The following is a 17,280-nucleotide window of genomic DNA, read 5'->3' as shown; positions in this document are numbered from 1 at the left end:
AATCTGTCTACCACCACATAAATGCCATCTCTTCCCTGCACTCGTGGTAAACCAGTGATGAAGTCCATAGAAATGCTTTCCCATTTCCTATCCGGAATGGGCAGTGGCTGTAGTAAACCTGCAGGAAACATGTGCTCTCCCTTATTTTGCTGACAAACTACACACTCCCTGACATACCTCTGAACATCATCCTTGAGCCCTCTCCATGAGAACCGCTCTCGGATCTGCCTGTAGGTCTTGAAGACCCCCAGATGCCCAGCTGTAGGCGCATCATGAAATGCCCTCAGTATCGCCTCTCTCAACTGTGATGACGGAATCAAATAAACTTTGTCCTGAAATCTGATCAATCCATCTATCACCTCATAGCGATCATCCTGTATAGTACCTGAAATCAAACCAGAAGCCCAAGTATCTCCGACATATTCTGCTATAATCTTATCCCTCCAATCTCCTGTAATCTCTGCAAGAGCACAAATGTGAGGTCTTCTGGATAAGGCATCAACTACTACATTCTTCTTTCCTTTGACAAACTCAATGTCAAAGTCATAAGCCTGCAATTTAGTGACCCACTTCTGTTGTTGTCATTCAAGTCTCGCTGGCTCATGAAATACTTTATGCTGTTGTGATCCGTCTTGATCACAAACTTCCCTCCAACCAAGTAGGATCAGAATTTGGCCAAGGCATGCATGATGGCCAACATCTCACGATCATAAATAGAATAGCTCCTCTCCACACCTCGGACCTTCCTACTCTCAAAAGCGATGGGGTGCTTCTCCTACATCAATACTACTCCAACCCCATCACCCGATGCATCACAATGAAGCTCAAAAGGCTTCGTGAAGTCTGGTAGAGCTAGGAATGGACATGAAGACATCACCTGCTTGAAATGCTCAAAACACCTATGTGCTGCCCCTGCCCACATGAAGGCCCCCTTCTTAGTAAGATCTGTCAAGGGAGCAGCTGTCTGAGAAAACCCCTTAACAAACCTCCTATAAAAACCACATAAGCCAAAGAACCCCTTAAGCTGAGTAAGGTTCGTAGGCGTGGGCCAATCAACAATAGCTCTAATCTTTTCAAGATCCACCCGAACTCCCTTTGCACTGATAATATGACCAAGGTACATAAGCTCAGTTATCCCGAACTCGCACTTAGACTCCTTGGCATACAGTGACTCTCTCTCCAAAATAGATAGCACCTCCTCAAGATGCCGCAAATGCTCCTCCCATGTCTTGCTAAAGACCAAAATATCGTCAAAGAAAATCAAAACGAATCTCCTCAATTGCCCCTTGAACACCTGGTTCATGCAACTCTGAAAAGTAGCAGGAGCATTGGTTAGCCCAAATGGCATAACCAGAAACTCGAAATGACCATAGTGACACCGAAAAGTTGTCTTCTCAATGTCCTCTGCCCTCATACTGATCTGATGATACCCTGATCTCAAATCTATCTTTGTGAAGAAGCATGCCCTGTGTAGCTCATCTATCAGCTCATCTATCCTCGAAATGGGGTACCTGTTCTTAATGGTTTTCTTGTTCAAGGCCCTGTAGTCAATGCACATGCGCATTGTTCCATCCTTCTTCTTAACCAAAACAACTGCTGAAGCAAAAGGGCTTTTGCTTGGCCTAATGTGCCCCATCTCGAACAACTCCTTCATGGTTGTCTCTATCTCATCCTTGTGTTTCTTTGGATGACGATAGGGCGTGATCATAATGGGCTTAGCCCCCTCTTCTAACTCAATGACATGCTCTATCCCCCTATCTGGAGGAACATCATGTGGAATACTGCCAAATACCTTGGCATGTCTATCAAGGATGTCCTGCATATCAGGCGGATGACTCTTAACCTGTGGCTCTAGTGATGCTGACATAATCAAGCACTCCGCTGCCCACTCAACATCATCATGTTTGAACAACCTCTCCATCCTCCTCAAAGAAACTACCCTACAACTGCCATCTGATAATCCTCTGAGTACCACGGTCCTACCCTCATGCTGGAACCTCATCTCTACTCTCTCCATGTTAAGAGTAAACTCTCTAAATGATGCCATCCAAGTCATCCCTAAGATAACGTCATAATCACCCATGTCCACAACATAGAACTCATCCTGGAGCTCATAACCATCTCCCAATCTGATGCGAAGATTTGTAATCTTCTGTGTGCATAGTAACTTGTGACCACTAGCTACCATGACTCGAAATCCTGAATGTTCTTCAGTTTGCCACCCTCTGCTAGCCACTAACTGTGAATCTATGAAATTATGTGTGGCCCTAGTGTCCAACAAAGCAACCACCTTTTGTCCCTGTATGGTGCCACGCACCTTAAAAGTAATTGCCTTTTGAGCACCTGTCAATCTAGCTAGGGACTTCTCATTCCCTGAACCCTCCTCAGTGGCACTGCTCTCACCATCAGACTCTGACTGCTGCTCCTCATCCTCTGACTGTGACTCCTCAGCAGAGAAGTACTCCATCTGGTTGGCCTTAGCCTTCAGAGGACACTTGTGAGATAAATCCCACGGTTCCCTACACTGAAAACATAGTTTTTTCCGCCTCAACTCGTTCAGTGTCTCATCGTCTAGCCTCTTTGATTCTTTTTTCTGAGGCTGAGAATCCTTATGTAGAGGTTTCTTATCCTTATCCTTCTTGAAGTGTGGATCCTTAGGAGTGAACTTTCTCCTAGAAGCGGAAGGTGCAAGATCTCTCGCCTTCCGAATGGCATCCTGCAATGTGAGGGGATCATGTCCCTTCACCCAACCACGAAGAGGCTCTAACAATCCATCCACAAACAGTACAATCAACCTCCTCTCTGAAATGTCTGTAACCAACACTGATAGACTCTAGAAATCTGAGATGTAACTGTCGATAGGACCCCACTGTCTCAACTAGGCTAACTCCTTGAAATGGAGTTCTGGATCCTTCGTATCAAACTTGTCAATCAACCTCTCAGTGAACTCTGCGTATGTGTCTATCTGGTTATGGCCCAATGTGACCATACCATGGTGCCACCACTCGTGTGCACTCCCATCCAAGTGCAATGCAACATACTTAATCGCATCCTCCTCAAGCATGGGATTAAGCTGGAAATAAGTATATAATTTCTGGACCCATGTCCGTGCTGAAGCCTTCCATGTACCATCACAGTATGGAAAGACAACTTTCCCAACTTCTTCCTCATCTCATAATTCTGTTGTCGGTTTCCTCTCATGGGCATATTCTTGAGTCTAACATCCATATATTCCCTGAATGTCATCTCAGCCTGTAACTCAAGGCTAGAGTTCCTCCAATCATCCATAATCATATCTTGAATCTCTTGTTGTGTAGAACCGGCATCATTCTAGTCATTTTGTCTCGGAGGAAACTGTGGCATGAGTGGTCTCGTAGTAGAAGAACCTGCTCTAGCATATGTCCTGGTTCCCCTGTTAACCGATGCGTCTCCATTACCCTGTCCACTTCCCTGGTTAGCATTATTACCCTGATTGGTATTATTACCTTGGTTGCCATTATTACCTTGGTTGGCATTATTGCCTCGATCTGCTCTCGTCAAATGTTGTGTAATGGCTATAGCCATCTGCTGCAATGTAGCCTGGAGCTCCCTCTGACCCCTAGCAAGATCACTGAGCATCTCCCTAGTGCTAGGTTCTCCCCTTTCCCCATCTCTGTCACCCATGGCTGGTGCTGAAAAAGGGTCACCCTCCTCTTCAATCTCTGGTGAATTCTATAAGTTTGGGTTTGACCTGTTTCTCCTCAAGTAATACTGATGTGCTAGATGCATGAAACCCTCATAGGATGGCAGGAAAAACAAGCTCTGATACCACTGTAATGGACACCCTAGAATGCCCAAAAACTAAACCAATTGCTGATAGGAATTTAGTCAAACAGTTTGCATCTAACTCCTTATTTCTCCATTTAATGTTTAAACCCCCTTATGGCTTCGGAAATGAAATGTTTGTTTGTTTTTAAGTCTTTGCATAGATTTGAAATCACATAACATGAACTAGAAGGAAATTACAATAATATGCAACATGAAGATTGACCTACTGCTGATATGATATTATTTCCAGAACTAATAAAATCAAATACATAGCAGATTTTTCAACTCACTAAATACTCCAGCATTTTTGACATAAAGTTCCAACAATGACTTCCCATCTTGCTGCTACAGTAACATGAATAGTGTCGTGCTACAGTAACGTGAATAGTGCCACGCTACAGTGGCGTGAATAGTGTCATGCTACAGTAACGTGAATAGTGCTGCGCTACAGTGCTGCTACAGTATTAATTAGTCTTCAATCAATCCAATATCTTCATAAAATCATCCCTTTAGAATGGCATAAGCATTGGACAAGAAGTGAAGAAGGTATGAGCAAAAACACCAAATCTGTCTGTAGCTGGAGATGCACCCAATCTGCCTGCTAATGAAGCTGATAGCAATGGATTCCAAAGGCCAAACCCCAAAGGAATGACGTCTAGAATGTCACAAGAGAGGATAGACGTCCCCTAATGCCAAGAACGGATCTGCAACTCACACATCAATTTCTTCTCATATTCAACATGTCGAGTGAAGCCACAAAAGCTTCCTTTTATTCTTTCTCCAAGGGTCGACCCAACTCACTTGAGCAATGTGGGATAAAAGATGTGCAATATAAAACATATTAAAATATTCACTTATGTCTCCCTTGGTGCCCCTTTGATTTGCACACATCCCCATAAAATAAATATTAAAGTAACACTTTAATATTTTACAATTAAATTAAATGTTACTTTAATAACACTTCAGGCATTAAAATATATTAGCAATCGGAGTCCGAATAGCGCGAGTGATAGCTCGTTGGAAAGCTCTCACCGAGGAGTATCGAATCCAATCACCAAAGCTAGCCTCTGTTGTGTCCTGCTGACTTACTAAAAATAGTAAGTATGCCTGAAACTAAGTAAATCAACTCCATTTTAGCCCAAACTGGAAATGACTAGGCCAAAACACTCCAGGATCCCCTTAAACCCTTTGTTAGCCCTCGGGACCATGTAGAGCTAGGCTAACGCACATACACTTGGTCAACTGCTAAAGTGGGGACATTACAAATAATGAGGGTAGCTTTTAAAATCCTAAGGAGAAAAGGAAATTACATTCCATGTGGAGGAAGAAAAATTCAAATCTTCTTTCAAATGACCTTTAATTTTAGAAATTTAATCATAATTTACATTTTTTGTCTCTTTTATGCGAGTAAATTGAAAGCAAGATTAAATAGCCTATGCAAGTATAATAAATAATAAATTCATACAAACCAAATAGAACAATACAGTTACTCTCAATGTAATGTAGCAGGCAACTGCTTCTTGTTTTCATGAAAATTAAATTGTTTGCACAATTCAATGACATTATTCAATTGATTGATCATGCCTGAAAAAATAAGTGCCCTAACAAAATAGAATTATTGAAAATAAGTTCACACACCATGAAAGTAAGCATTTGTCATGAAAAGTTGTGATTTTAATGTCTGCAAACATAGTGAAGATAAAGGTAAATCGCAACGATAGAAATAAAACAAACCTGATTTAATTTGGAATAACAGCATGCAACATTGTAACTAGTCACAGCTAGTTCCTTTGGTTCAGGCTTTGATCCTAAAACAGACTCAAACTTCTCTAGCGCTGATTCATATTTTCCTTCCCTGAAGTGAATAGAATGTCCATTGTCAAATCACTATTCACAAAAAAATCAGTGTAGGACTTTATGGAACTCTGGAGGCCAAACACCAAAACAAAACTTAAAACTATACAAAATCTTCAACTAAGAAAACAATGAAAGACGTGCTGAAGTTGCGTGCTATCTGTATCCTCTAATTTAAACCAAAAAAATGAAGCTAAGATTACTGTCTTTCAGGAAGAATGTTTTTGCAATCACTATGACAGTAATATTTTCTTATAATATTTCACCAAAAACAGTTCAACCAGAGTTGTTGAGATTCAAAATGGCAGGAACATACACATTCCATAGTATAACTACCCAAATAGTACAACACATACACTTTTGTTCAAGTTTAGCATACCAAGTTATTTGAGCCAAATGTGATCTAGCAATCAGATGATGGAATGGATGAAATTTGGCATTCTATGCAGTATTCTTTAAGAAAAAAATTGCAACAAAAAACTTTATATTCAAAATATTAATAATGGAAGTGCACGTTATGCAAGTAACAAAAGGATCATCAGGTGGGTTTGTTATGACATTATCAGCACCTGGAAAAATGAGATTATTTTTTGGACCTTTGTAATGTTTAGCCAAAAGTACAAATCAAGAATTATTGTATTCTAACAGCTGCACTTAAACATACCATAATGGATAATTTACTAGTTTAAGATTATCTATAACTTTTGGAATATAACCAAGGGACTTATCACACTTTGGTAGCACCTCGTGTACTGACAAATAATATTTTTCACAAAGTATGTGATCGATCAAATAGACTTCAAAAATATGATTTTGGCATAATGAGAAATATTGTGATCAATTTAGATTCTATATTTATTAGGTGCATATGAAAGAATATGTTCTATGCATAGGATACAATGACAAATACAAGCCATTTCAGGAATTCACATGTAACATTAGTGTTGTACCCATACAAGACTTTTATAATGTGTCGAGATTTAAAACTAAAGTCCATTGTTTTCTCACAAAATCATGGTCAATTCTAGTGTATCCTACAATATCTTGTTTTCTAGCTATTTATAGGATCAACCAAGAGAAGTAACATGCATCTTGAAAAGGCATTGAGATTTCAAATCATTCCCAATCAGCATACTTAGGAGCATGCACTTGGTAACATGTTTTGATAAAGGGAATTCAATGGAGGCATTTCCTAAGGTTAAGATCAAAGCAAAGCACAAATTCAAGCACTCAAAAATAAGGAAAGTGTGCCAAAGAGGCTAAGCACATGCCTTGTTAAGGTCTTGCAAATTGCAAGAATTATAGTGTTTAGATACGAACCAATATAAAGCAAGTCAGCATTTTAGGAAAGTGTTCAAACATACCTTAGGAAGGATTTAAATGTGTCAAGTCAAGAAGCGCATATCAAATAGGAGTTTCAAAGTCTAGTGGCATATTTCAAAGCATCATCCTTTATCATCATTGTTCGTAGGAATAGACTAGAGCTCTCTAAACTGTTTCCCTTTTGCCTTTTATTTTTCTAAGTCAATCAGTTTCCACATTCCAACCATGTTCATTAGCGTAAGTCCCTTTGTGATAACCAGCAAGATCACATCAAACACACTAAGTCTATCCAACATCAAAGTCAATTGTTCCCATTGTAAACCTTGGAGTTGTCTCATTTGATCACATCAATCAGTATACGAGGTTTCTTTGTTCAAGAGAGGGTAGAATACTTAGTATTTTATTCAAGTTCGAGGTATCCTAAAAAACACATCAACACACTCAACCACCTAAAATGAATAAAAAGAATTATAAAATTCCTTTTATTCTCCACCTTCCATTTCATAACCACCCTCCAACAACTGCCCAACCAACTCAATCTCCACCATTGATTTCCATCCTGTTGTGAGGCATTCACACATCGCCCCATTGCAAATGGGGACCCCCACTTTTTTCCTGCTTTCTAGGATAGTGTTAGAGTCCTTAACTATTAGCCTTTGCATTGAAGAGGTATTGATGATCGAGAAGCCGGGAGTCAGGTGGATAGCCTTGTGTGAAGTGTGAAATGAGTGAGTTTGTAAAGTCTAGATATCATGAAAGTCAATCATGAGTGAAGAAGGATTTCTAGTTAGAAGGTCACTTCAAGTGCTCCTCTTGAGGAGTGAACTTCACTTCAGGTGCACCCCTTGAAGAGTGAACTTCTTGTGCCTCTCCTACAGAGCGAAGATTCATGCTAAGACTACATGATGAATATTGCACGATGTATCAAAGTTGAAGGAGATGAGAAAATTTCATGTTTTGAAGGAGATGAGCGAACTTCATGTTTTGAAGGAGATGAGCGAACTTCAAGAATCAAAGCACAAGAGCGAACTTCACCTTTGTTGACGGGAATAATCATTATGTTATGTTGTTATATTATGTTATGTTGTCGTCGGTAATAATGAGTTACGGCGGTCAGTTAGTTAGCCGATGGGTAGGTAGTTGGAGTCGTGACGGTTGTGTCGCACCCCTTCGGGTATTATATATTGTGTACCTTTTCTTCGAAAGGATCATGTTAGTCGTGTCAAATGTAATGTTATAAGCACTTATTGTACATGAACTGTGGAATTAATACAGAGGCTGGTTATTTAATATATTTCCATTATGTTCTGTGCATTTACTTTCTGCATTTAACCGTTTACCCGAGAGGGCAAACATTTCCAGTGGCCCTCCACAACAAAAGTCTTACGGATTCCGCGACTCTTCGTGGCTCTAGCCACGCTGTCCAACTCCGCTGTAGTCAAATTCCGGGAGACTAATTTAATCCACCGCTCCTTCTCCTCTTGTGTCATCTTTTTGGCCTTCAAGTCTATTTTCTTGCCCTGGCTGCCCGGAATGCCGAATACCCTTGTGAACTCCCTTGCTTTGAAGGATATGGTGACATCCCTTCGGAGGTATTCAAACGTGCTGGTGCATGTATGCCTGTCGAAGGTGTCCACCATGAAGCGTAGGGCACCCTCGTACTCCCGGATAGGGAACACGGGCATCTGAATAGCCCACTCTACTTGTGCCTTCCGGAGGTTTTGCTTTACCAGGTTATTATTGGGGGTGTCCTGCCACCATTTTCGGCATTCTAATCCATTCAGGCCCTCGAAAGTAACATTTTGTGGCGTCACTGTGTTTTTCGCACTTGCGGCAGCCTGTGATGCTTTCTGTTTTTGTTTTTGCCGGGTGCTGGCATCCATGGTGCCGCCTACAACACGTACTCCTGAAGCTAAAATCCTGATATTGCTACCCCTATCCTTTTGGCTGCTACTGGAAGAAGCGTGCAGTTGTTTCTTCCAACTCCTCTTCCCTACTGAATCCATCGATCTCCCTGTAACTGATTTGTTTAGAAAAAATCTACCCTTCGTAACGGCCCTCTCTTTTTGGCTGCCGCCGTGCGGCTGCTTGGTCTACCTGTGGCTCTATTCTTCCCTTGGCTGCTGCGCGTAACCCTTGCTGTTTGGTCTTGTTCGGTGTCTTCTTCCTCCGCGGGGTTTTATTGCCAAGGTCGACTGTGCGGTGTGGAAAAGAAGGGTTTTTGGCATCTTAAAATATCACAGAAATGCTGTGCGCCATGGACTTTCGTATGGTTCTGAGGGTTGTAAATTGGTGTTGGCGGCGGGGGCGCTGCCCCTCAACCCCGCCCTGTACTGCGACAGGGAGCGCACCTGGGGCACTGCCCCGGGACCCCACGGGGGCGCTGCCCCTCGACCCCGCTGGGGGCGTTGCCCCCAGACCCCCAGTTTATTTTTGAGCTACACCACGGGAAGTGTTGTGGTTGTCCGTACTGTGAGAAAGAAGCCTGCAGCTAAGCATTGGCGGGGAAGCCATAAGCCGTAGAGGGAGACGGATTTGGAGGTTGGGAACAAACAGAGTTTGAGGGAAGGCATTGCAGGTCCGCGCAGTTGTATGACACCAGGGAGTTATTCAGTTCGGTTTTTAGCCTTTGGGGAGTATGATGGAGGATTTGAGGTGTCTCCTAGCATTTGTGCCAGCGGATTGTGGCCACCTCCAGGCAGGATAGGTACGCTTTGAGGAACTCGGAGTATGTCTCGGCTGGACGTGAGGTTGCCTTGGTGGATGCACAGAGGGCTCAGGAGGAGCTGACCACCAAGTTGGAGGCAATAGTCGTGTGAGACTTAGTTCAGCGTACCCAGGAGTTGGATGCCGGGAGAGGAGCACGGGTGGCTATCGAGGACAAATTGGCTAGGGAGACAGTATCATTTGAGTAGCAGTTGGTGGAAGCTGAGACTGGAAAACGTGTTTTGCAGACAAGTTTGGGTTAGGCACAGGAGGACTGTGATGGCAAAGGAAGCAATATTGGTGAAATCCGCACTTGAGCATCGGATGGTAGCAGAAAAGGGTTTTCAGGCGAGGATGCAGGAAGTGTATAAGATCCAGGCCCGACTGGCGTCAGTAGTTCATGCCGTTCATCTCTATTTTGTATTAAGTCGTCGGAGTCGACTTCTTTTCTTGGGGGGGATGATGTTGACGGGAATAATCATTATGTTATGTTGTTATATTATGTTATGTTGTCATCGGTAATAATGAGTTACGGCGGTCAGTTAGTTAGCCGACGGGTAGGTAGTTGGAGTCGCGACGATTGTGTCGCACCTCTTCGGGTATTATATATTGTGTACCTTTTCTTCGAAAGGATCATGTTAGTCGTGTCAGATGTAATGTTATAAGCACTTATTGTACATGGACTGTGGAATTAATACAGAGGCTGGTTATTTAATATATTTCCATTATGTTCTGTGCATTTACTTTCTGCATTTAACCGTTTACCCGAGAGGGCAAACAACCTTCAAGCCCAAATGAGCAAACTTCATGATTTGAAGGAGATGAGCGAACTTCATGTTTTGAAGGAGATGAGCGAACTTCAAGATTTAAGATGCAAGCGCGAACTTCACCTTCAAGCACAAACTTCATGTTCAGATAGAAGGTAACTTCATGAACTTAGTGAGGGGAGCAAACTTCATGTTCAGGTAGAAGGGAGCGAACTTAATGAATTGACGGAGGGGAGCGAGCTTCATGAATAGAGAAAGTGGAGCGAACTTCATGTACTCCCCTTGTGGAGCGAACTTATGTATTCCTAAATGAGAGTGAATTTCCTTCATTTGCCCAAGAGGTGATATAAGAGTATTTACCTTGAGTCGATCTAATCTTCAGTTGAAAGCAAACTTCATGTTCAAGCCCATTAGAGCGAACTTCACAAATTGAGAGATAGGAGCGAACTTCATAAATTCAAGGAGGGTCACCTTCTAGCATACAAGAGTGAGCTTCATGAATGGACAGAGGGGAGTGAACTTCACATTCTAAGCTTCAAGAGCGAATTTCAAGTGTAAAAGTTATGGAGTGAACTCTACTCCATGTGTTCCTAATTGAAGGCAAATTTGCAAGATTGATTACAAGACCACTACCTTGAGCTGATTTGATGTTTGGAAAGAGTCATTTTGAGTTAAGAAGATGAAAGGTGAAAATTCAAAGATCACTTCATGCGAAGCAAGGTCAAGGCGAACTTCATGAGCATCAGGGTTAGAGCGAACCTCTCTAGGAGCAAAAAACAATTTCAAATGCTCCTGCATGAGAGCGGATTTTCTCTAAATCCTCTTATCAAACCTACAAAACACATAAAATCAAACATATCAAGTTAGAAGAACTATCAAGGTTATATATTATGTGTATTTGATATCATGTTTGTTTGTTTTGCAAATGGGAGAGGATGATGATCGCAAAGCAAAAAGAGAAAGATTGTAAGACCTACACCACCATGCAAAGGGGGAAACTTCATGCCCAAGAGGAATCTCAACCCGCACCGCACCGTGGAGACATGAACAAATCAAAGGAGCACGAAGGAGAAGTTATACAATCACCCCAAGGCAAGCAAGCGAGGATGAAGGAAGGACTTAGCTACCTCAATGTTCCCCATCACCACTACTTCGAGCAAGCTTGTAATGTTGAGTATCAAATCTTCCAAGTCTACAAGCGAATTGAGGTGGCATCCCAGTCACCACCTGCCAATCAGAGAAGATCCACATCAACACGTCTTGATTCAACAAACCTGATTCATCCATGATGGCACAAACTTTGAGGCACCTACCTGTTGACGTGTTTTTTATGACAGCGTCGAACACAGAATAAAGTTGCCTAATGGTCACTTCACCCTCTCTTGATCAAAGTACGATTGCATGCTAAGATTGCAAAAAGTTCAAACAATCGACTCCAAGGTTCCTTTATGCTACGGACGTGACTCAGTTGGCTGATGTGATTGCTGGTAATCCAAGGGGCCTTACGTTTGCATTGTTCTTTCACTTCTCTGCTGTGGCTGGAACTCCATCATCGGATATGGCAATTCTGCAATGTTGTTGCTTCGAACGGACTAAAATGAACTGAAAGAAAAGGGAAAGGGTTCAGAAGGATCTAAATCTACTCCTAAGGGCAGTGATAACAAGAATAATGCTCTGGTGGACAAATATCAAATAAACCAAGCTCTGCTTCGCCAAGTTCAACTACAACTCCGCAAGAACCAGTGCAATCTTCTGAGGATATTGAAGGATTTTCAAATCGGGAAAGTGCATTTGAATACCCAAAACGGCTAATCCAAACGACTGTCCACAACCGAACTTAGCACAAGTTTAGTGGCTCAGGCTAACTTTACACTACAACTTACAATCAGCAAGATACAAAAAGTATGAACCATGGAAATTCATCAAACACCATTACATTCTCCATTGAAATCAAAGCACTTTACTACTAATCTAAGTGAGGAAGGTGAAACCATGCAAGTTTGAAAAAATAACTCAAGTGGACACCATCAGAGAACAATGTTTCACTATTATTTTCTCAAAAACTTATCGCAACAATTTCATACAAAGCTCCCTCCCTTTTCAAATGAGGGGGTCACCCCTTTATATAGGCCTCGGGCCATGATTACATGCAAACCCTAATTAGGGTTTTCCCTAAAAGATTCTCCACACATGATGCAACAAGGTGGGAATCTCCAATTAATAACCCATCATGCCCATATACAATTAATTCAAAAGTACCCAAAATAGCATCCACTGCGCATTAAATGCACCACCTCCTTCAAATTCGTCCAACATGCGTTGAATGTTCATCCATGCAAAAATCACCCCACTATGTCATAAATGATCCATCATTTCCACATGCGGCAACTGCATGCAAAAGGAATCTACCATAAATTCAACATGCAATGACCGGGTCGCTATTTGGTCAAATATTCCGGTAATGAATGCGCCACTCTACTGCCATGTGTTCAATAGATCCTCGCCATGCAAGTGGACCCGGCCATCGTATATCTGCTCTTGCACATCTGGAATTGTTGGAGAGGGAAAATTCGATTCAGGAAGAATTTTCTTGAAGTCTCTTCAACTTTCCTTGTTCAAAGAAGGTTTTTCATCAATTCTGCACATTTCCTATTTTTTAGGAAAATTTCCAAATTAGGGATCCACGGTCCAGGAGGGAGAAAATTCTACTACGAATCCAAATCTATAAAACTTTTGAAATTTGGATGTGATTTGATGCCCGAGAATGGATTTTTCAAATTTTTTCCTGGAGGGGAAATTTCTTGTTCAGCTCATCCCTGATTCCTTCCTTGCCTTAGAAATTTTATGTTCAATTCATCCTTGGGTGTATTTCTTCCTTGCTTGGAATTTAGTCCCGAAGAAAGGAATTTCCAATACTTAGCCAAATTTTCATCTTTCCTGGAATTCTGTCCTGAAGGAAGGAATTTCCAACACTTAGCCAAATTTTCACATTTCCAAGAATTCCGTCGTGAAGGGAGGAATTTCCAACACTTAGCCAAATTTTCACGTTTTTCAGGAACTCTGTCATGGAGGAAGGAACTTCCAACACTTAGTCAATTTTTCGCCTTTCCTGGAATTATGTCCAGAAGGAAGGAATTTCCATTACTTTGTGAATTGTCCATGTCTCTTTTTCAACATCCCTATTTTTTAGGGATCCTCCTAAAATTTAGGAGCCAGGTTCATTGGATGAAGAATTTCACCCCGATTCTGAATATATAAAATTTTCCACATTTGGTCGGGATTTGGTGTCTAAAAATAGGATAATCGAAAATTCGCCCGAGGGGAATTCTGCATTTTATTCCTCCTTGACTCCTTGGATTCCGTGCCTTAGGTAAAATTTCAATTTTTAGCTTGGGTGAAATTTTCACCATGCCAAGGATTCATGGATTTCCCTCCTGTGAATGCCTTCTTGAATTCAGCGCCCCAGCCTAGTCTTGGGCGCATTTTAGCCCTGTCCATGGATACATGGAATTTTCCTCCTGTGAATGCATTCTTGAAATTAGCGCCCCAGCCCAGTCTTGGGCGCATTTTGGCCCTGTCCATGGACTAGTGGATTTTTCCACTTGTGAATGCATTTCTGAAATTAGCGCCCCAGCCCAGTCTTGGGCGCATTTTCACCATGTTCATGGATTCATGGATTTTTCCATCATTTCAGGCTCTTCGTCAGGATATATATATGAAATATAACATTTAAGTATAAGTTACTTATACTTTAAGTTATATTTCATATATATTGTCAGATGTTTGAGAGTGGTTTCAGGTCCATAGGAATCATAATGCAAATTCTGGATTTTGGAAGATCTTCCAAATTTCCAAACTTAGTCAAATTTCAGGCCATTTTCGGATCAGGATGACATTGGTGGATTGATGTGAATTTCTGGACTTGAATGATTTTGCATGCTTTCCTCTTCTGGAATAGGAGTTCCAAACTTAACCATTTTTTATCCAACTTGTCTGCCTTCTGACTTTTCCAGATTTAGAAATGGTCCTCAGGAACGTTCAGTCTTCAGTATCTTCGGAGATATTCAGCTTTCAGTGTTTTCCTGTGAAGATCCTACCAAAAATAGATTTTCCCAAATAGTAAGTGTTTAAAAATGTCAAGGTTTGGGCAAAATAGGTCAGAAAAGCACTTACTAAAAATAGTAAGTTCGATTTTTGGCAAAATTAGACCAATCCGGGACTCGGTAAAATCCCTAAAAAATAGGAACTTTCTAAAAATAGAAAGTTGCTCCATTTTGGCTCAAATTTTACTAGGAGGTTCCTTGAAGGGTCTTGATTCCAGTTGTATGTTCATCTTTCTCGAAACCCTAACAGAAACCCCTAAAATCTAGGACAGAAGGCAAAAAACCCTAAAATTCACAAAACGAATCCCAGACTTAGCCGAATTTGCTCAAACGAAAGGCAGACTTGATCAATATGATCCTCGAACACCTGCAAAGCAAAGAGATTGACGAGACTGCTGCGAAAAGACCACAAAAACGCAAGCCAAAAAATCGGGAGGGCCTAAAAAGAAGGGGGTCCCCATTTGCAATGGGGCGATGTGTGAAAACGTCACAACACTACCCTTATTATCTATTGGTCATAACAAAGTATTATAATTATTTCATTGGCCAGAATAGAGTTTGTTGTAACAAACCCTAATTAAGGTTTTCATTGTAAAATCTCGTTCATTGACCTCAAATTGATCTGAGCCATTGAATTGTATTGAGAGCGCTATAAAAGGCTCAAATCTCTCATTTGTAAAGGTTAATAGTTAGCTAATAGTGAGTAGTTAACAGTTAGTAGCAGAGAAATAGAGAAGAATAGAATAGCAATTAGAATAGAAGTTAGATTAGGAGAAGGCAAAGATTGTTGCCAAAGCCTTATTGTAAAGAACAATTAATTTCATTTAAGTTATGGTGAACTTGATTTGCTACTTCAACAACTTGCATGGTCTTTACTTCTCAACTTGCTTTCATGTTGATTAGATTGAATGGAGGAATTTGTTGAATGCATTTGTGTGGAATCTGTTTAGTCCATACCACTAGCCTCTTGCTAATTGTAAGTGCACCTTGCATGGTCAACTAGAATCATATGAGCTTAACTTCAAATTGTTATGCATCCATTGTTTATGCATTAACTTGAATGGTGGTCAATGTTTGACGGTAATGATTTAAACATCATTGAAATGTCCTTAGAAGATTGCATTGAGCTTGTGTCAAATTGTTCAAGTTGATGGTGAGACCTCACCCAATAGGATTCCATCTAATCATTCATCCATTTTCTTGCCTTCTAGGTCCTAGAATAGACTCTCCCAACCCTTTATCTTTTGCCATTTTTTACAACTCGGGCTAGTTTAGGATAGAAAAGCATCACAAGATTGCAACATCAAATGATCAAATTCTAGCAATTCAAGCATTCAACAATTCAATGTAAGTCCCCTTGTGATTCCAACATAATCACATCAAACCAACAAGCTTATCCACACGTCGTGACCCGACATTTATGAACCTTGGAGTTGTCTCAAGTGATCCTTAAGCCAATCTTCAGCATTTGAGTAACTTTGTTCAAGAGAAGATAAGATACTTTTGGGTATTTTATTCTCTATTCGCATGTGCCTAAAAAACACATCAACACATCCAATCTCAATAGTTGATCTCTCCAACTTGAATTCTATAAATTTAACCTTCCTAAGACATTTTCATAGACATACTTATGTGGTCGAAACGAGCAACCACATTCCAACAACCTCTGAGTACAACTACTTTGAAGTACAACAAAAACAATGGTGAAATCTCTTGTTTTATTTCATTTCTATTTCATGATTTCTAGCTCAATTGAAGCTGGTAGTAAAGGTTGAAATAGGACCATTCTAATTGCTTCACTAAGTCAGTTTACATAAGAATTGGGTTACAATCCAATGTTGGGCAATGGAGATTTGGAAGCAAATGAATCTCATGAATTCACCTCTCTTTTGGAAGCAACTCTCTTTTTGGAAGAAAACCCCTTGGTTCTTGAAATACATTTGGGATCGGTGCATCAGCCAATCTAATTGCTCCCTTGCACAACCTGCACTAGAACTTTCTACTTCAAATTGTCCTTCTTGACTAGATTTCAAGATCACAAGACAAACATTTTGCTTGATTGGTGGTCCCAAGAGAAAACTATTCCTACTCTTTGTATGCATTGATGTGGAATGTTGAGCCTTCCTTTATCAAGTGGTATTTATCTGCTCTTCTAGAAAATTTCTATCCATTTCTCAAACGCACCGGTACCCAAACATCACCTCTAACACATCTAGCACTGCACCACCACTTCACATTCTATTTAATCAATATAGTAGGAAGCTACAGTAAACTTGAACTTGTAATAGCTACTGACTTGCAATTTAATATCCTTATGCAGCCAAATCAACATATGTAGTTGTTGTTGTCCATACATTAAGCCCAAGCTTTCAAATTTAAACTTTTGACAACCAAGTTCCTTGAAAATCTAGATTCAAAAAAAAATATTAACCATCATGGTATTCACATTGATTTTGATAAGGAATACATTCTCATAATCCTCATTCAGTTTCATCATCTTTTGCCACTTAATTCTTCATTAAAGTGCATTTGAGATTCACTTCTACATGCAGTTCTAGTCAAATGGCAATTTAGCAGAAAAAGTTAATAATCTGGTCAACTAGCTGATGTCAGAGGAACCTGTGTCAATATGAAGAGTATAATCTTTGTCCGAATCCCTTTTTCCTTCATGCCTTTTCTAATTGAATTAGAATTAATTTTTCACTTCCTGTCATGTAATT

At 40.7% G+C, this 17,280-nt stretch overlaps 1 protein-coding gene across 11 annotated transcripts in view; it reads right to left on the bottom strand.

Moving 5' to 3' along the window:
* The window catches only part of LOC131070445 (protein MET1, chloroplastic), a 196,101-nt gene that overhangs the window by 119,190 nt on the left and 59,631 nt on the right, over positions 1 to 17,280 (bottom strand). For all 11 annotated transcript variants that reach the window (XM_059218383.1, XM_058005987.2, XM_058005991.2 and 8 more), the window contains exon 5: positions 5,542 to 5,662. In XM_059218383.1, the coding sequence (XP_059074366.1) occupies positions 5,542 to 5,662 (121 nt within the window). The remainder of the gene's footprint in view (positions 1 to 5,541; positions 5,663 to 17,280) is intronic.

Source organism: Cryptomeria japonica, chromosome 3 (assembly GCF_030272615.1).
Source record: "Cryptomeria japonica chromosome 3, Sugi_1.0, whole genome shotgun sequence".
Classification (NCBI taxonomy): Eukaryota; Viridiplantae; Streptophyta; class Pinopsida; order Cupressales; family Cupressaceae; genus Cryptomeria; species Cryptomeria japonica.
This window is presented reverse-complemented; position numbering and strand designations above follow the sequence as displayed.